This window comes from Neomonachus schauinslandi, chromosome 11 (assembly GCF_002201575.2).
Source record: "Neomonachus schauinslandi chromosome 11, ASM220157v2, whole genome shotgun sequence".
NCBI lineage: Eukaryota > Metazoa > Chordata > Mammalia > Carnivora > Phocidae > Neomonachus > Neomonachus schauinslandi.
Genome location: NC_058413.1, coordinates 62751010 through 62772133, shown reverse-complemented (window position 1 = coordinate 62772133; position 21124 = coordinate 62751010). Strand labels below are relative to the sequence as shown.

Sequence of the window (21124 nt, the reverse complement as noted above, 5' to 3'; positions counted from 1 at the left end):
ACACTAACTCTACACCTATTTATAGAGCAGTTGCTCCTGAATAAGAACCGAGGGCTGACTGAACAGCTTCTGCACAACAAAAGATGGAAAGACCACACAGAGAACAGCAAGAGAGACAGAGACATGGTAATGAAGGGAATCCCCATTCCTGATGTTATGAACTACAGTGGGAAGGGACTAACTACTGAGGAACCATGAGCAGATTCGTCTGCCCAAAGGCCCAGAAAAAAAGCCAAAGCTTAAAGAGGCAACTAGAATATAAAGGAACCACCATTAGAATCCTGTCAACCAGTGGAGCAACTGTTGGAACTCTCTCTGAATCAGAAGGGCTGGCAAGCTGCATGGCTCACATTCCCACTCCACCTCGACAGCACAGATGGAATCAGGATCTGATGGCCATAGCCAGCCTATCCCCTCAGTAAGCCGGGGGCCCCTAGCCCACACCAGCCCCACCAAGACGGGTCCCAATGTGGTGCACACCAGGACACTCTCGTCAGCACTCATTACAGCTCCAGCCACCTCGCCAACATGACACAGGCTCAAAGTGCTCTAGAACATCAAGGCCCATACTACACTGGCTCAGGATGACTTGCCAGGGGATCCCCAGCACAGTGCAAGGGACCCCCAGGCCTGCATCCACCTCAGCTTCAGCCACTAAACCAGGGAACCCCCTGAACAGAGTACCTTGGGGCATCCTGATTTGCACCCACTTTGGTTTCAGCCCTCCTGCCAGGGCACACTCTGTGCCAAGAGCAGTGGGACACCCTGCCTTCCACCCACTTAAGCTCTACCTGTCCTGCCAAGGTGCCCTCAATGCAAAGAGCCCTGAGCCAAACCCACTTCAGCTTCAGCTGTCCACCCAGCATGCCCTCTGCAACTAGAGCCCCAGGAATACCTTGCCCTGCACCAACCTCTGCTCTGGCAATGCCACAAGGGCAGCCCCAGCAGAGTGCTCCAGGACCTCCATCCAGCCAAAGATCCAGCCAGCCAGCCAAAGTCACCAGGCACACACAGACAATACAGGGGACATCCCTACATAAGGCCATTCCTTCAAGTTTAAGAGAAGTAGCTGTTCTGCCTAATTCATAGAAACAAACATAGAAAGCCAAGCAAAATGAGGAGATGGAAGAATATGCATCAAATTAAAGACCAAGATAAAACTATAGAAAAAAAACCTAAATAAAATGAGGATAAATAATCTGCCTGATAACTTGTTCAAAATATTGACATGAAGATGCCCATCAGACGGAAGAGTGGATGAACTCAGTGACACCTTCAACAAAGAGATAGAAAATATAAAAAAGAACCAGACAGAGTTGAAGAATATAATAAATGAGATGAAAAAACACTAGAGAGAATCAACATTGGATCAGAGAATACAGAACAGATCAACAATCTGGGAGACAGGATAATGGAGAGCACCCAGGGTGAAGAGAAAAAGAAAAAAAGAACTTTAAAAAATGAGGATAGGTTAAAGGATCTCTGGGACAACATATATTTGCATTATAGGGTCCTGGAAGGAGAAGAGATAAAAAGACAGAAAACTTATTTAAAGAAGTAATAGCTAAAAACATCCATAACGTGGGGATGGAAACAAACATCCAGGTTAGGGAACTCAGAGTTCTTAAAAAGATGAACCCAAAGACACCCACACCATGACATATAATAATTAAAATATCAGAGATTAGAGAGGAAGTTGGGAAGATGGTGAAGTAAGAGGACCCTAAGCTCACCTCATCCCATGGATACAACTAGATAACACATCAGCATAAATAACCCAGAAAAAGAACCAAAGAATGCAGAACAAACTCCACAACTAAAGGTAAAGAATAGGGCACACCAAAGAGGGTAGGAAGGGAGGAGACACAGTGGAGAGCAAAATGGACCACAACCATCCACAGTCAGGAGGGAGACACCAGTCCAGAGAAGGGCAAGAAAGACTATCACACGGGGGAGTCTACATAAGGAAGATGAAACCCCACAACATTTGGCACTGAAAGCCAGAGGGGCTGAATTTTATGAGTTCTAAAAACCAGAGAGACTTAAAGCATGGAATTTTAAAACCCTGCGTGCTCAGTTCTGGGAGAGCCTATAGAGTGATAAGAAGCTGAGTCCTCCCCCTTAAAAAGACAGCAGTACAAACAGCCTGCAGATATATAACCCAGAAGCAGCAGTTTAAAAAACCCCAGGGGCACATGGGAGGGACAGTTATTTACTCCTGTCAGGGAGTGTCCTGGAGGGGTAGGGCTCACAGGAAGACCTCTCCAGAAACAAAGGGAGCTGGCAGGCACATTCTCTGTCCCTTGCCCCCCAGCATAAAAACAAGGCCACCTGCGGGAGCCTGCAGGAGCCAGCAGGAGCCAGCACAAAGCCAGTATTCAGCAACTAACTTGCTTACACCAAGCCCCACCCACCTGTGTATCAGCAGATCTGCCCTTCTCAGCTACTTTTTGCCTCAGTCCCCTCTCCCAAAAGACCCGCAAAAATCTTGCCAACACCATGATATCCAACCAGTGAATTTTGTGGGGCCTTGATCCTCACAGCAGAAGCAGGTCTCATTTTGCAAGCAGACCTGAGCTCACCTTGTTAAAACTGTGCACCTCACCCTGGCTGGGGACCAAATGATGTCCACAATAGGCAAAGTGAGCCTCTGCAGATGAATGAACTGAAGGAAAAAGCAGCCAGGACACAACAGCAGGGTGCATGCAATACACAAAGGAGATCCTCTGAAGTGCCAGGGAATAGGGGTTGCTGCACTGTAAGGCACTATAGGACCTATCCTTCTTAAAGCCATTGCTTTCAAGAGCAAGAAACATTGCTGACTTTACTAATACACAAAAACAGACACAGAGAGGTAGACAAAATGAGAAGACAGAACTATATCCCAAATGAAAAAACAGGAAAAAACCACAAGAGACCTAAACAAAATGGATATAAGAAATATGCCTGATAGAGAACTTAAAGTAATGATCATAAAGATACTCACTGGACTTGAGGACAGTGGAGAACATCAGTGAGACCCTTAACAAAGAGATAGAAAACATAAATAAAGAACCAATCAGAGATGAAGAGCTCAATAAATGAAATTAAAAATACAGTAAATGGAATAAATAGTAGACTAGAGGAAGCAGAAAAATGGATCAGTAACCTGGGGGACATAGTAATAAAAAGCAAGCAAGCTGAACAGGTGATAGAAAAAAATAATACAAAATGAGAACAGACTTAAGGAACTCAGTGACAACATCAAGTGTAATAACATTCACATTGTACAAATCACAAAAGGAGAAGAGAGAGAGAGAAGGGGGTGGAAAATTTATTTGAAGAGATAATAGCTGAAAAATTCCTGAATCTGGGGAAGGAAAAAGAAATCCAGATCCACGAGGCACAGAGAGCCCCCAACAAGTTCAACCCAAGGAGGTCCACACCAAGACACACGGTAATTAAAATGGCAAAAACTAGTGACAGAGAGAGAATTTTAAAAGCAGCAAGAGAAAAGAAGATAGTTACATACAAGGGAAACCCCGTAATGCTATCAGTGGCTTTTTCAGCAGAAATTTGGCAAGCCAGAAGAGAATGGCATGATATATATATATATGAGATATATATATATCATATGATATATATATATATATGAAAGTGCTCTATATATAGAGCAAAGTAAGAGTACCCTAGGCTTGCCTTATCCCACAAATACAATGAGATAACTATCAAATCATCCACTAGAGTCATCCAGAAAAATCTGAAGAATGGCAAAACAAACTCCACAACTAAAGGTAGGCAAGAGTTCACACTGAAGTAGGTAGGAAGTGCAGAGATGTGCTTTAGCGGGGAAACAGATGCTGGCTGCTGTGGAGGGGAGGGAGCCGTGGTCACAGATAAAGGCAAAAGAGAGAGGAGCACAAAGAGGAACGCACAATTAGAACATTTCCCATAGCCATTGGCTTGGAATGTGAGAAGGGCTGAATTTTGTGAATTCTTGCAACCAGAGGGGATTAAAGCCTGGAGTTTTAAGTGTCAGTGGGCTGGAATTTGGAAGCAGCCAGAACCATAGGGGCTGCTCTTAGAGAGAAGGCAGGCAAACAACCCAGGGGCAGACTGCCTGTGAACAGTGATCTGAATAACACCTAGGGCACACAGTGAGTAAATTATTTGCTCTTCTTGGAGCGTATCCCTGAGAGGAAGCATTCACAGAGATATCACCCCAGGAACAAAGGAGCCATATCCCTCCCCTGTCCCTCAGCATAAACACAGAGCCACCTACAAGAAAGCACCACAGCAGGACACTGGCTGCCTAACTTGCTTACAGTAACCCCACCTCCTTGTGTTCTGGGGCAACTGCCCTTCTCAGTCAGGCATTCCTCAGTCCCAGCATGGCAGGCCCCTCCCCTAGAAGACCAGCACAAACTCCAGCCCATAACCCATCTCCCAACCACAGAGTTTTGCTAGACTTCAGTTCCAGTGGTGGTGGTGACAGGTCTCACTTCACAAGCAGACCAAAGCACACCTAGTTAAAACTTGCCACATTCAGGCCAGGGACCAAACACTGCCCCCAGCAGGCAAGGAGAGCCTCTGCAGACTACTGGCTTGAAGGATAGAGCAGCCAAAACACAACAGTACACTGCACGCAGCACACACCAGAGACACTTCCTAAAGCACCAGGGTTTGGGCACTACATGACTTCTTCATAAGGCCATTATTTCCAGGAACAAGAGAAACAACTGGCTTTTCTAACAGAGAGAAGCAGGCAGAGATTAGACAAAATGAGAAGACAGAGGAATTTATCCAAAATCAAAGAACAAGATAAGGCCATTGCTAGAGATCTAAGTGAAACATATGTAATTAACATGCCTGAGGAACATATTAAAGCAATAATCATAGGAACACTCACTGGACTTGAGAAAAGAATAGAAAACATCAGTGAGACACTTACCACAGAGGTAAAAGAGTTAAAAAAGAATCAATTAGAGATGAAGAATGCAATAAATGGGATTAGAAACACACCTGATACAATGAACAGAAGGCTGGAAGAAACAGAGGAATAAAATAATGACCTAGTAATGGAAAGCAATGAAGCTCAACAAAAGAGAGAAAGAAGCAGCAGAAAAATTAAGAAAATAATCCCATTTATAATTGCACCAAAAAGAATAAGATACTGAGGAATAAATCTAACCAAAGAGATGAAAGACCTGTACTCTGAAAACTATGAAACACTGATGAAAGAAATTCAAGATGACATAAAGAAATGGAAAGACATTCCATGATCATGGATTGGAAGACCAAATATTGTTAAAATATCTGTACTACCCAAAGCAATCTACACATCTAATGCAATCTCTATCAAAATACCAACAGCATTTTTCACAGAACTAGAACAAGCAATCGTAAAACTTGTATGGAACCACAAAAGACCCCATATAGCCAAAGCAACCTTGAAAAAGAAAAGCAAAGCTGGAGACATCACAATCCTGGACTTCAAATTGTATTACAGAGCTGTAGTGATCAAAACAGTATGGCACTGCCATAAAAATAGACACAGAGATCAATGCAACAGAATAGGAAACCCAGAAATGAACCTATAACTATACGGCCAATTAATCTTCAACAAAGTAAGAAAGAATATCCAATGAGAAAAAGAATGTCTCTTCAACAAATGGTGTTCGGGAAATAGGACAGCAACATCCAAAAGAATAAAACAGGCCACTTTCTAACACCATGCACAAAAATAAATTCAAAATGGATTAAAGACCTAAATGTGAGACATGAAGCCATAAAAATCCTAGAACTCAGGCAGTAACTTCTTTGACACTGGCCATAACAACTTCTTTCTAGATATGTGTCCTGAGGCAAGGGAAACAAAAATAAAATAAACTATTGGGACTATATCAAAATAAAGAGCTTCTGTACAGCCAAGGAAATAATCAACAAAACTAAAAGGCAACCTAGGGAATGGGAGAAGATATTTGTACATGATATATCTGATAAAGGGTTAGTATCCAAAATATATAAAGAATTTATAAAACTCGATACCCAAAGAACCAAAAATCTAATTTAAAGATGGGGAGAAGACATGAAAAGACATTTTTCCAAAGAAGACATACAGATGGCCAACAGACACATGAAAAGATGCTCAATATCACTTATCATCAGGGAAATGCAATTCAAAAGCACAATGAGCTATCACCTCACACCTGTCAGATGGCTAAAATCAAAAACCCAAGAAACGTCAGGTGTTGGTGAGGATGTGGAGAAAGGGAACCCTCTTGCACCATTGGTGGGAATGCACACTGGCAATGCCACAATGGAAAACAGTATGGAGGTTCCTCAAAAAGTTAAAAATAGAACTACCCTACAATCCAGCAATCACACTACTAGGTATTTACCGAAAGAATGCAAAAATACTAATTCAAAGGGATACATGCACCCCTGTGTTTATAGCAGCATTATCTACAATAACCAAATTATGGAAACAGCCCAAATGTCCATTGACTGATGAATGGATAAAGAAGATGTGGTATAGAGGCACTTAAGTCACTTAAGTGTCCGCTCCTGGTTTTGGCTCAGGTCATGATCTCAGGGTCGTGAGATTGAGCCCCGAGTTGGGCTCTGCACTCAGCTAAGTCTGCTTGAGATTCTCTCTCTCTCTACCTCTGCCCCTCCCCCTATTTGTGCTCTCTCTCTCTCAAATAAATAAAATCTTAAAAAAAAAAAAGTAATTACTTTGAATGTAAATGGACTAAATGCTCCAACCAAAATACATAGGGTGACAGAATGGATAAAAAAACAAGACCTATCTATATGCTGCCCACAAGCGACTCACTTAAGACCTAAAGACACATACAGACTGAAAGTAGAAGGACAGAAAAAGATATTCTATGCAAATGGAAGCAAAGGAAGGAAGGAAGGAAAAAAGGGAAGGGAAGGGAAAAGAGAAGAGAAAAGAAAAGAAAGCTGAGGTAGCAATACTTATTTCAGGTAAAATAGGCTTTAAAACAAAACAAAAACTGTAAACTCACTTCAGACCTGAAGACACATAAAGACTGAAAGTGCAAGGACAGAAAAAGATATTCTATGCAAAGGAAGTGGAAAGAAGAGGGAGAGGGAAAGGAAAGGAAAGCAAGCTAGGGTAGCAATATTTCTTTTAGGTAAAATAGACTTGAGAACAAAAACTATAAACTCACTTCAGACCTAAAGACACATACAGACTAAAAGTGAAAGGATGGAAAAAGATATTCCACAAAGTGAAATTGAAGGAAAAAAAAAAGCTGAGGTAGAAATATTTATATCAGACAAAATAGACTTTAAAACAAAGACTGTAACAAGAGACCAACAGGACATTACATAATGACTAACAGGTCAATACAACAAGAGGATATAACAACTCTAAATATCTGTGCTCCCAACATTGGAACAGCTAAATAAATAAAGCAAATACTAACAGATATGAGGGATGAATGTAATATAGTAAGAGTAGAGGATTTTAAAACCTCACTTACATCAATGGATAGATCATCCAGGATGAAAATCAGTAAGGAAACAGTGCCTTTCAATGATACATTAGACCAAATGAACTTAACAGGTATATACAGAACATTCTTTCCAAAAACAACAGAATACACATTATTTTCAAGCACACATGGAACATTCTGCAGGACGGATCAAGTTAGGCCACAAAACAAGTCTCAATACATTTAAGAATACTGAAATTACATCATATTTTTCAACTACATTATGAAACTAGAAATAAATCCCAAGGAAAAAAAAAGTGGAAAAAAGCACAAACACATGAAGGCTTCAAACAACATTCTACAAAACCATCAATGGGTCAACAAAGAAATCAAGGAGGAAATTTAAAAAAAAAAAAAATGGAGGCAAATGGAAATGAAAACACAACAGTCCTAAATCTTTGGGAATGTAGCAAAAGCAATTTTAAGAGGGAGAGTTATAGTAGAACAAGCCTACCTCAAGAAACAAGAAAAATGTTAAATAAATAATCTAACCATATATCTAAAGGAACTATAAAAAGAACAAACAAGGCCCAAAGTTAGTAGAAAAAGGAAATAATAAAGATTAGTGCAGAAATAAATGAAGTAGAGACTTAAAAAAAAAAAGAAACACGAGAGAAAAGATCAATGAAACCAAGTGCTGGTTCTGTGAAAAGGTAAAACTGATAAACCTTTAGCCACATTGACCACCACATCAAAAACTAATGATGTACTCTATAGTGACTAACTGAACATAACTAAAAAAAAAAAAAAAAACTTTAGCCAGATTCACCAAAAAAAGAGAGAGACAGAGGACACAAGTAAAATCCAAAATGAAAGAGAAGTAACAACCAACACCACAGAAATACAAAAGGTTATAACAGAATACCACAAAAAATTACATGCCAACAAAGTGCCTAGAAGAAATTCGTAGAAACATATAAACTTTCAAAACTGAATCAGGAAGAAGTAGAAAATCTGAACAGACCAGTACCAGTAATGAAACTGAATCAGTAATCAAAAAACTCCCAACAAAAAGAAGTCCAGGACCAGATGTATTCACAGGTGAATTCCACCAAACATTTAAACAAGAGTTAATACCTATTCTCCTCCAACTATTCCCAAAAATAGAGGGAAGGAAAACTTCCACATTCAACAAAGCTAGCATTACCCTAATACCAAAACCAGAGACACTACAAAACAAAAAACAAAACAAAAAAACAAAAAAACCCACAGGCCCATATCTCTGATAAACATAGATGCAAAAATTCTCAAAGGAATATTAGCAAGCCATACTGAACAATACGTTAAAAGGCTCATTCACCATAATCAAGCGGGATTTATTCTGGGATGCAAGCGTGGTTCAATATTTGCAAATCAACATGATACATACACCACATCAACAAAATAAAGGATAAAAACCATATGAACAGCTCAATAAATGCAGAAAAAAGAATTCGACAAAATGCAGTATCTGTTCATGATAAAAAAAAAAAACCTCTCAATAAAATGGATTTAGATGGGACATACCTGAATATAATAAAAACCATATATGACAAACCTGCCACTGAGAAAATACTCAATGCTGAAAAACAGAGCTTTCCCTCTAAGATTAGGAACAAGATGAGGATGTCAGCTCTCACCACTTCAATTCAACATAGTACTGGAAGTCCTAGCCACAGCAATCAGGCAATAACAAAAAACTTTAAAGAAATCCAAATTGGTAAGGAAGAAGTTAAATCGTCACTATTTACAAATGACATGATACTATACATAGAAAATCCTAAAGACTCCACCACAAGTAATAAATGACATCAGTAAAGTTGCACAATACAAAATTAATCCCCAGAAATCAGCTGCATCTCTTACACTAAAATAGCAGAAAGAGAAATTAAGAAAACAATTCCACTTACAATTGTGCCAAAAAGAATAAGATATCCAGGAATAAACTTAACCAAGGAGGTGAAAGACAAAACTGGGGGCATCACGTTGCCGGATTTCAAGCTGTATTACAAAGCAGTGATCACCAAGACAGCATGGTACTGGCACAAAAACAGACATATAGACCAATGGAACAGAAGAGAGAGCCCAGATATGGACCCTCAACTCTATGGTCAAATAATCTTCGACAAAGCAAGAAAACATATGCAATGGAAAAAAGACAGTCTCTTCAATAAATGGTGCTGGGAAAATTGGACAGCCACATGCAGAAGAATGAAACTCAACCATTCTCTAACACCATACACAAAGATAAACTCAAAATGGATGAAAGACCTCAATGTGAGACAGGAATCCATCAAAATCCTAGTGGAGAACATAGGCAGTAACGTCTTTGACATCGGCCACAGCAACTTCTTTCAAGATACATCTCCAAAGGCTAGTGAAACAAAAGCAAAAATGAACTTTTGGGACTTCATCAAGATAAAAAGCTTCTGCACAGCAAAGGAAACAGTCAACAAAACAAAGAGGCAACCCACAGAATGGGAGAAGATATTTGCAAATGACACTACAGATAACGGGCTGGTATCCAAGATCTCTAAAGAACTTCTCAAACTCAACACCCAAAAAATAATCAAGTACAAAAATGGGCAGAAGACATGAACAGACACTTCTCCAAAGAAGACACACAAATGGCTAACAGACACATGAAAAAATGTTCATCATCATTAGCCATCAGGGAAATTCAAATCAAAACCAGATTGAGATACCACCTTACACCAGTTAGAATGGCTAAAATTGACAAGGCAACAAACAACAAATGTTGGAGAGGTTGTGGAGAAAGGGGAACCCTCTTACACTGTTGGTGGGAATGCAAGTTGGTACAGCCACTTTGGAAAACAGTGTGGAGGCTCCTCAAAAAATTTCAAATAGAGCTACCCTATGACCCAGCAATTGCACTACTGGGTATTTACCCCAAAGACATGGATGTAGTGAAAAGAAGGGCCATATGCACCCCAACGTTCATAGCAGCAATGTCCGCAATAGCCAAACTGTGGAAAGAGCCAAGATGCCCTTCAACAGGTGAATGGATAAAGAAGATGTAGCCTGTATATACAACGGAATATCACTCAGCCATCAGAAAGGATGAATACCCAACTTTTACATCAACATGGATGGGACTGGAGGAGATTATGCTAAGTGAAATAAGTCAAGCAGAGAAAGTCAATTATCGTATGGCTTCACTTATTTGTGGAACATAAGGAATAGCATGGAGGACATTAGGAGAAGGAAGGGAAAAATGAAAGGGGGGGACTCAGAGGGAGAGATGAACCATGAGAGACTATGGACTCTGAGAAACAAACTGAGGGTTCTAGAGGGGAGGGGGTGGGGGGATGGGTTAGCCTGATGATGGGTATTAAGGAGGGCACGTACTGCATGGAGCACTGGGTGTTATATGAAAACAATGAATCATGGATCACCACATCAAAAACTAATGATGTATTGTATGATGACTAACATAACATAATAAAATAAAATTTAAAAAAGAAAAAGACCGATACTCTGAAAACTATAAAATGCTGATGAAAGAAACTGAGACGACATAAACAAATGTTAAGACATATCTTCTCATGGTTATAATGTCCATACTACCCAAAGCAATCCAAGATTCAATACAATCCCTATCAAAACACCAATATTATTTTTCACAGAACTAGAACAAATAACCCTAAAATTTATGTTAAGTACATAAGATTGTGAGTAGCCAAAGCAACCTTAAGACAAAACTGGAGGTATCAGAATCCCAGATTTCAAGATATACCACAAAGCTCTTTAAAATAAAGTTATCTGGAAATACTGAAAGGATCATTAACTCTGAGCCTCACTACAGGGTGATCTCGGTGGGCTGTGTGTCGGGAACACCTGATATCAGCATCTTCAGGTCTTCCCTTGGTTGCATTCACTGGGGAAGAGGCTCTCACCATCCCCTGGAGAGTAGCAATCTGCCTGACAATGTTCCGGGAGCTCTTACAAATTTTATTTCTTTGTTCATCTGTTTTGTTTATTTATATTCCATATACAAGTAAAATCATATGGTATTTGTCTTACTCTGTCTGGCTTGTTTCACTTAGCATAATACCCTCCAAGTATATCCATGTTGTCACAAACTGCAAACAAACAACAACAAAGAGAGAAACAGACTCATAAATATGGAGAACTGGGGGCTGCCAAAGGGGAGCAGGGTAGGGAGATGAGTGAAATGGGTGAAGAGGATTAAGAGGCACAAACGTCCAGTTATAAAGTAAATAAGTCACCAGGATGAAAATAGAGAATATAGTCAATAATAGTGTAATACACATCATGGTGAACATTCACAATGTACACAATTACTGAATTACTATGTTGTACACCTGAAATTAATATTATACATCCATTATACTTCAATTAGATCTTCTTAATTTTAAATTTTTAAAAATCTAGACATGAATTAGAAATTTTCCTTATAGAACACATCTATGTTGGTCCATAGAACTGGTCCATAGTTCATAGTTGGTCCAACTAGTTCTTCCTGCCTGAAAAACCAAAAATATTTTCCACAGATCAAGAGGAAGGGAATGGACATTTACTGAGCCTCTATTACGGGTTAGGTACTTACCATTTGCTAGTGTATTCATTTAATCTTTATAATTCTGTGGGAATGACATTATAATATTCTCATTTTTATAGATGAGGAAACTGAGGCTCAGAGATTAACAAAGCTAGAAAGTCGTGAAGCTCTGATGTCTGAATCCAATGCCCAAGCTCCACTTATACAGCTGCCTTTGTTTTGATTAGCCTCAGTTCAAATAGATCCTTCTCGCCTTTCTTCTATGAAAGAGCTCCACTGAAACAGTTCTTCTCATTCATTCATATGAACCATGGCTCTCTAACCAAATACCATAAGAAGTAAATAGAGTTATGTAGCATGAAAATACTCCTGTCAGGAGGCCATCTGTGTTGTGACAAGAGCACTATGTAGAGAAATCCGAAAGCCTTACTTCCAGTCACTGGGTGACTCTGGACAAGTAATTTAGCTTTTTTGAACTTCAATTTCTTTAGGGGCACCTGGCTGGCTCAGTCAGAAAAATGTGTGACTCTTGATCTCAAGGTCGTGAGTTCAAGACCCACAATGGGTGTAGAGATTACTTAAACTGAATTTATCTATCAAATATGAATATTCTACTAAACGAGCTTTTCTTGAGATAGAAAACAGAGATATTACCTATTTCACAGTCTTACTGTGAATGATGTATGTAGAAGTATTCTATGAGTGTAAAACACTAGGGAAATGTAAATAATTACCATTAGGATTTTGGAAAATGAAAGTTCTGACACAAGAGTTCTATGCCATACCACCAGTAGAAATGTTAGAGGAATTAAAATTTGCTCCAATTACTAGACATCAAATGAGATCCAGTATGTTCAATAATATAAAATAAAATAAGCCACAGTCCTGCTCATTCTTGAATATTTATTTGCATCAACCTAGTAACATGTCTCCTGAAGAGACAGAAACACATCCACTTCTACTCACTAATTTGGAGTGCTTTAATGTTTAATCCTCTGTTATGGACTCAATGTTTATGTCTCCTCTGAGTTCATATGTTTAAGTCCTAATTCTTAACGTGATAGTATTTGGAGATGGGGCCTTTGCAAGGTAATTAGTTAGATGAGGTCATGAAGGTGGGGCCCTGGTCCAATGGGATTAGTATCCTTATAAGAAAACACACCAAAGTTTGCTTAGTCTCTACCATGCGAGGACACAGAAAGAAGGTGGCTGTCTCCAAGCCAGAAAGAGAGACCTCACCAGAAAGAGATTCTGCCAGACTCTGATCTGGGACCTCCAACCTCCAAAACTGTGAGAAAATAAATTTCTAAGCCACTCAATCAATGGTATATTGTTATGGCAATCCAAGCACAATAGGATATCATTTAATGAAGTAAGATTGTCCTTCATTGCTAATTACGAAAATTAAAACTTTGTTATATATGTCTCCATAATGCAATTCATATGAGAGAAAAAATAAAATGTATTTTTATAGAGTTATAAATTTGTATTTCATAATAAAATGACAACACTATTTTAGGAAATCCCACCAACAAATATGTTATTAATTGTAGGAATCAAAGAGCAGATATCAAGACTTTTAGAGCTTGAAAAAGTAAAAAAATCAAGCCAGTTTAAGAAATAAACAAATATGGGAGCACCTGGCTGGCTCAGTCAGTAAGGTATGTGACTCTTGATCTTGGGGTTGTGGGTTTGAGCCCCACACTGGCTACAGAGATTACTTAAAAAAAAAAAAAATCTTTAAAAAAAAAAGAATTATGCAAATATGGAAAAATTATCTCTCTGTTCACCAATGTAAACCTAACACCTAGAACAGTGTAACAGGTATTCAATAAACCTATGTTGAATAATGGGAAAGAAAAAAAGAATTAATAAAGCACAATTTCAGTCACTTATTTTAATACTATATTGAGCAGGTTCAGAATGTTTTCTGAATTCCAGAAAGCAGGACTTTTTCTGATGTCCTGCTCTAGTCCCTTAGCCTAGAGCTGTGCACACAGTATATACTGGAATATAAGTTGGATAAATAGAATGCTTTTTTATTTTTTTGCCTATCTAAATTCCAGCCACCCTTCAGGGCAACTGGGTGGCTCAGTCGGTTAAGTGTCTACCTTCGACTCAGGTCATAATCTCAGTGTCCTAGGATTGAGCCCTTCGCTGGGCTCCCTGTTCACTGGCGAGTCGGCTTCTCCCCCTCCCTCCGCCCCTTCCCTCTGCTTATACTCTCTTTATCATGTGCATGCACTCTCTAATAAGTTTAATTAATTAATCAATTAATTAATTCTGGCCACCCTTCAAGGAAAAGTCCAAATTCCACTTCTGAAAAGCCTCCCCTGCTACTCTATCCTGAGAGAACAGTCTTTTTAAACTCACAACCTAGTAGCCCAGGCCAAGAATCTAAGAGTCAACCTTGATTATTCTCATTCTGTAACATCTCAGATCCAAATCTATGAGCAAATCCTATCAGTTCTTTTTTTTTTAAGATTTTTTTTTTTTGAGAGACAGAGAGAGAGAAAACGTGTAAGCGCATGTGCCTGGGGGGGGAGGGCAGAGGGAGAGAGAGAGAGAGAATCTCAAGCACACTCACCGCTAAGCGTGAAGCCAAGATGGGGCTCGATCCCACAACCCTGAGATCATACATACAACACTGTCTGGCACAAGGTAGATATTCAATAGATATTTGCTATTATTATCTGTAAAAATCATTTGCCAACTAACCATGGAAATCCTTGACATGTTTATTTCCCTGTTTCCTATGATCCACTTAAGTAATTTTTCCTCCTATGTAACTTTTTCCTCCTTGGGGGACAGAGATCATGTCTTACACTCTTTATGTGTTCAAAAACCCCTAGTACAAATATTTGTACTAGGTCTGGTTCCCCCCCAAAAATATCAAAGTATTTTACTTTGCAGATGGTAAATGTCTTTAGAATAATTTCCAGATTTGTGGTAAAAACTGGCTATGGCATTTCTTAAACAATAAATCACAACAGAGTTGGCACACTTACTTCTGGCATCTGTCTTATCCGACTCACTGAGACATAAATCATCCTTGGCATCAGTGCTTCCCTCAACACCATGTCTTAAAAAAAACTTTATATCATTTTCATCAATTTCATTCTCATCATCTATGTCATATTTCTGTAGCCCCTCTAGTAGCTTTACGGCTGCTAAATGGGCAAACCTGTAGGAAAGAATCAGTAATTAACAAGATTCACAATGTTCTTCAAATTGAAACTGCAGTTTGCACTTAATTTAGCGAATTACACTCTGTACATTATGTCACCAACCCTACCAGTAAAGGAGCAAAACTGCACCTGAAGGTCAGTGACAATTCAACATACATCCAGCTCAAAGAGTTACTGGACACTGAGGACATATAGTCATGTTAAAGGCTATTCCATAACTGTTACTGGCAAAAATCCAACTGGGAGAGGAGACCCAATATCAAAAGAATATGTGGGGTGCCCCCAGACAGAACTGCTCAACTGAACAGAAAGCCCAGAACCACCCTACTTGTTACCTATACTTACTACCTTTTTGGAGAGCCAAATTTAGATTTCAGAAATAGTTCTGGTTCCAGTTTCAGGGCTAACTATAGCTCTAGGCCCCTTAATTTTCAACCTTCCTCAACCCAAAAACTTGGCATGGCTTTGAAATTTAATGAAAAAATAGTGACTTTTCCATCCACATTTTCTATTTTCTTTGATCTTTACCACATCTCTATGAAGCTGTTGTGATTGCATGTAATCTGCATGGTTTTCTCACATTCTTGCTAATTGAAATGTTTAATGTTTTCTCTTATGACATGGAGAACTACTCAAACACAAAATCTCAAATCCTATTTTTTTCACATACTTATATAACCACATACACACAAATATCCTTACCTTTCACCAGGTACTACACATAATTAAAGATATAGTAACAAACATCTTAGGAAGATGTAAGGTTAATAGAATTCATTATCTCTACTACTAGGTTATAATTAACAGCTATCATTTACTGAGTACTTGTTTTATACCAGATTCATAGTGTTTCTATAACACTACACACACATCTGGCATTTGGGTGCATGAATTACAAAAATTCTAACAGATATATTGTGGAATCTCATTGTGCAAATTTTAATTTGCATTTTCCTAATGAAAGTGATTTTGAGCATTTTTTTCATATACATATTTGCCATCTGTATATTTTCCTTTGGTGAATGAACAATATCAAATACTGGCAAGATAAGAAACAAAAGAAACCCTCATCCACTGCTGGTGAGAATACAAGTTGGCATGGTCGCTTTCAAAGGCACTATGGCAATTTCTTATAAAGTTAAACATACTCTTAGTATATGACCCAGCAATCCTACTCCTAAGTATTTACCCAAGTGAAGTGAAAACTGATGTTCACACAAAAAACTGTAATGACTGTTTAGAGCAGCTTTATGCATAATCACCAAAAAATGGATATAATCAAGATGTCCTCTGACAGGTTACTGGATTATCAAACTATGGAATACTATGGAATTCTACAGCCAATGGAATACTGCTCAGCTATAAAAAAGAAATGAACTACAAATACACATGAAAGAATCTCATATAATTATGCTTAGTGAAAGAAGCCAGATATATAAGCGTATGTACTGTACAATTCCATTTACATAAAACTCTAGGAAATACAATCTATGGTGACAGCAGATCAGCATTTGCTTGGGGAAGGGGAAATGGAGAACAGTGGGAGGAAGAGAGATTACAAAGGGGGCACAAGGAGACTTTTGAGGATGACAGGTATGTTCACTATCTTGATGGTAGTAATGGTTCTATGGGTAGGTACATATGTCAGAATTCATCAGTTTGTACTGTACAAATATGTGTACTTTGTCATATGCCAATTAAACCTTGATAAAGCTGTTTTCCAAAATAAAAATAAAGTGGGCCTAAGTTGATAATGATCCTAGGTATGTGGTACCACAAAACCATGCTCCAAGGAACTCAAAGAAATCTCTCAAAATTGTAAGGAACATGAACTCAAAAATTGCAGAGCAATCACTGCATGATTAGCATCCTGTTGGGCCTCATTTGCAACTTTTAGCCTACATTCCTACTTTAGATTCAAGCAGTTCTGGACCACATGCAGTCCCTCAAACACACAAGGTACTATCTTACAAGTCTTCCTCCTTCAAACATCAGCATAAATGTTGCTTCCTCCAAAAAGAAAAATTTTCCCTGACCTCTATGTAAATTCTGTTTCCCTTCAGTTTCCTTCCTAACTCCCCCAAAACTTTAAAACAGGAAGACCTGGGCACTTTTTCTCCTATGTTCTTATTGAACCTTATACATAACATGTAATATGTTACGGTGATTATAATTAATAATAATTATGTATGTACAGTGTGTCTTTACAAGATTGTAGACTTGAGGACAAGGACTGTGTTTTTTGATCTTTGTAATCCTAATACTAACCATAGCAGTAGGGACACGCAAAGTACATAGGAAGTTGAATGAAAAACAACCAAATGAACAAATGGAGGGACTAAATCTTCCTTGAGGACTTGACCTGAATGAGCAGGAGATGCTCAATAACAGGTGTTATATTTAATTCAAAAGTAAATATTAAAATTTGTTTCAAAACCTGTGTGACTCCTTTTGAGTATTCCTTTTAATAACACAGTATTTCTCAACAGGTAGGGCATTTGGGTGACACAATTTTTCATTCTGTACCACTGTTCTAAGCACTGTAGAATGTTTAGCATTCCTGGACCTGACCTCACTATATATCAGTGATGGTCTCCAGTCATTGTGACACTCCTCCACACATTTCCAAATCCCCCCTCCCCACTAGGAAAGGGGACACTACTACTTCTCAGTTGAAAATCATTACTTCACTTAAAGTCAAGCAGAGAAAGTCAATTATCATATGGTTGCACTTACTTCTGGAACATAAGGAATAGCACGGAGGACATTAGGAGAAGGAAGGGAAAAATGAAGGGGGGAAAATCGGAGGGGGAGATGAACCATGAGAGACTATGGACTCCGAGAAACAAACTGAGGGTTTTAGAGGGGAGAGGGGTGGGGGGATGGGTTAGCCTGATGATGGGTATTAAGGAGGGCATATATTGCATGGAGCACTGGGTGTTACACGCAAACAGTGAATCATGGAACACTACATCAAAAATTAATGATGTACTGTATGGTGACTAACATAATTAAATTAAATTAAATTTAAAAAAAGAGAAAAGAAAATCATTACTTTAGTGAGAAGAACTGATTTATCATTAAATGTCAATTCAGCTTGAAAATTGTCATTCCATCACCATTTGATGGAGTCTTATAATTCCATTAAATCCTAAGAGTTTTCTGAGTGTAAGAGAGTATATTCAAAACCTTAAAAACAAAAGAAAGTAGTAAAGCAGACAGGGATACCTCTTAGCCACATCGCTGGGTTTCTCCCCTGCTTTGTTGGTAATATTACTGTCTGCTCCCATTTTAATTATCCACTGCAAACACTCTATGTGGCCTTGCCCAGCAGCTGTTCAAAAAACAAACAAAAAAACAGAAAATACACACAAAAAGTTATTGTTATTAGTAACAACTGTCTCATATCTCGGACAGTAACATTAGAGAGTATTTTCATAAATACTGATCCTTGTAATAACCAACAAAAGTTGGGCAGATGTCATTCTCTGTTCATTTATGTATGTATTATTCATTAGACAATCAATCAAAAATCTACTGTACTCAGCCCCTATACAGAGAACTTTACATACAGATATAAAAGTTGAAGCTCAAAGAGGTTATTTATTTAACATCATGCAGCATGCAAGTAATGGGTTTGAAACTATAATCTAGGTTTTCCCAATCCTTATCCAGTGTTCATGTGCTGCTATCTATAGCTTCTGACGAATCTTGCATCTGACCAGAATATGAGCACAATCCAGCCACAGGGCCCCACACTGACTTCAAAAATCTTGTGTCATCTTATGTAAACAGGTTATTCTTCTGACTCTCACAACTCAAAATTTACAGGCCCCTCAGTAATTACCTGAACTGTTTACCACCTTTTTCTAAATCTTGTCCTTAACACATGCACTCAGGATTAATTTTCACTTCCACAACTCTGTTTATGTGTCTTCTTGCCTAATGCCCAGCACTCAGCTATATGTTCATCTAACTTCTATCCATCCTTCTAGATCCATCTGAAGATTCAGGGAAACTGGGGGGAAAAAGCTTCATAGATTTAACTGACTTTAGGTCTACTAAACAGTGAGACTGGAGGACAGGACAGAACTTAGCAAGTGGCTGGCACATACAGCCCTCAATAAATGTCTATAAAGTTGATGAATGAGTAAGTGAATGAGAATATTAAGAAAATGTCAGCTTTGCTCTTACCAGATGTGTAAGCTCAGTCAAGAAAACTGATCCCTCTGGACCTCAATTTCCTCATCTTTTACAGAGATGATTTCATATTTAGAAGGAGGGTTCATAAAATTACAATAAGGTTTAAATGTGATGACAGTTTTATACCCCATTAAGTATCATACAAACATAAGGTATTATTTCTGAATTCCCATGAACACTTCTCTAATAATTTAACCCATATCAACTTCTGTTCCTCGGTTTCTACTCCTAAATTCCTACTGCATGTATTTTAAGAACCAAATAATTTTTGCCATTAATTACATCCTGACTTCTACAAATCTCTAGTTGTTCATGATTTAAGTATGTAGCTCCTTAACAGTAAGGTCTAGATCTCGTAATGTCTACATGGTGCAGACATATGATTGGTGCTGACTCTAAGTGCCTCTGTAAAATGAATCAAAGACTAGGAACTTTTGGGGAGGGGGGTAGGGAAAGGGGTTAGGCTGGTGTGGGTATTAAAGAAGGCACGTACTGAATGGAGCACTGGGTGTTATATGCAAACAGTGAATCATGGAACACTACATCAAAAACTAATGATGTAATGTATGGAGACTAACATAATAAAATAAAATTAAAAAAAAAAGACTAGGAACTTTTGGTATAGCTCTAGTGCTTCAAAAAGTGAATCAACCTCCAATACTGGCAACAGAGAAAAGAGGGCACAAAGTCAGATACAGTGACAAAGTAAGAACTCTTCTGCCCTTCTCTAGTTCACTCAGAGCCATCAGAGTTGGCCCCTGAAAATCCTGGGCTTTCTTGCTCTCCCCTAGAGCAAATCCAAAACCAGTTAAAAACAGTACAAGAGGGGTGCCTGGGTGGCTCAGTCACTAGACGTCTGCTTTCCGCTCAGGTCATGATCCCGGGGTCCTTGGATCGAGCCCCACATCAGGCTCCCTGCTCAGTGGGAAGCCTGCTTCTCCCTCTCCCACTCCCCCTGCTTGTGTTCCCTCTCTCACTGTGTCTCTCTCTGTCAAATAAATAAATAAAATCTTAAAAAAAAAAAAAAAAGTACATGATTTCCCAGACCTCTAGAAATAACCTCACGTTAGACAAAAACAGCAACAAACTCCATCTTTAAGAGTTAATTTATGAATCATGGATAATTGTTTTATGTAAGATCAATGAGTTTAACCCAACATTTCCATTTTATTACACAGGTAATATTTACAAAGAGGGGGAAAGGAGGCTAAGTAATTTCCCTAAAATGAAATACAATAAAAGGATTTTTACCCAAGATCCTTGTTGTATATTGGTTAGGATATGTTGATTAATTTTATCAGTGTTTTATAAGAGAACAGATAAAATTATGCTGTGGCTAGAAATTTTTAAGAAATCATTTGAAATACTTATGGCTTAGCAAATGAAAGAAAGGAGCAGTCACAGTGGATTTAACAATCATTAAATGACTAAGAAGAATGCCTCAATAATAAACACAACTTATTTACTGAATCAAAATTAAAATTAAAGAAAAAGAAGCAGAGAGATTAATAAATGTGGAAAATGTGAGTTAAGTTATAAAGAGACATCAACTTTTATTTACCCAATTTGGATATAATCTAAACATACAGATGTTCACCAGGAAAGGCAAATGTACACAAAACGCCCCTTCCCCTACTTGTTGCCACTTATCACCCTCCTATCACACCCCCTGATCCACCCCTGGCCCTAGGAATCCTCAATGGACA

At 38.5% G+C, this 21124-nt stretch overlaps 1 protein-coding gene across 4 annotated transcripts in view; it reads right to left on the bottom strand.

Moving 5' to 3' along the window:
* Window positions 1-21124, bottom strand: part of ANKRD42 (ankyrin repeat domain 42) — a 74922-nt gene that overhangs the window by 8646 nt on the left and 45152 nt on the right. For all 4 annotated transcript variants that reach the window (XM_044919265.1, XM_044919266.1, XM_044919267.1 and 1 more), the window contains 2 exons: window positions 18444-18549; window positions 15036-15211 (listed from right to left, as the gene is read on the bottom strand). In XM_044919265.1, the coding sequence (XP_044775200.1) occupies window positions 15036-15211; window positions 18444-18549 (282 nt within the window). The remainder of the gene's footprint in view (window positions 1-15035; window positions 15212-18443; window positions 18550-21124) is intronic.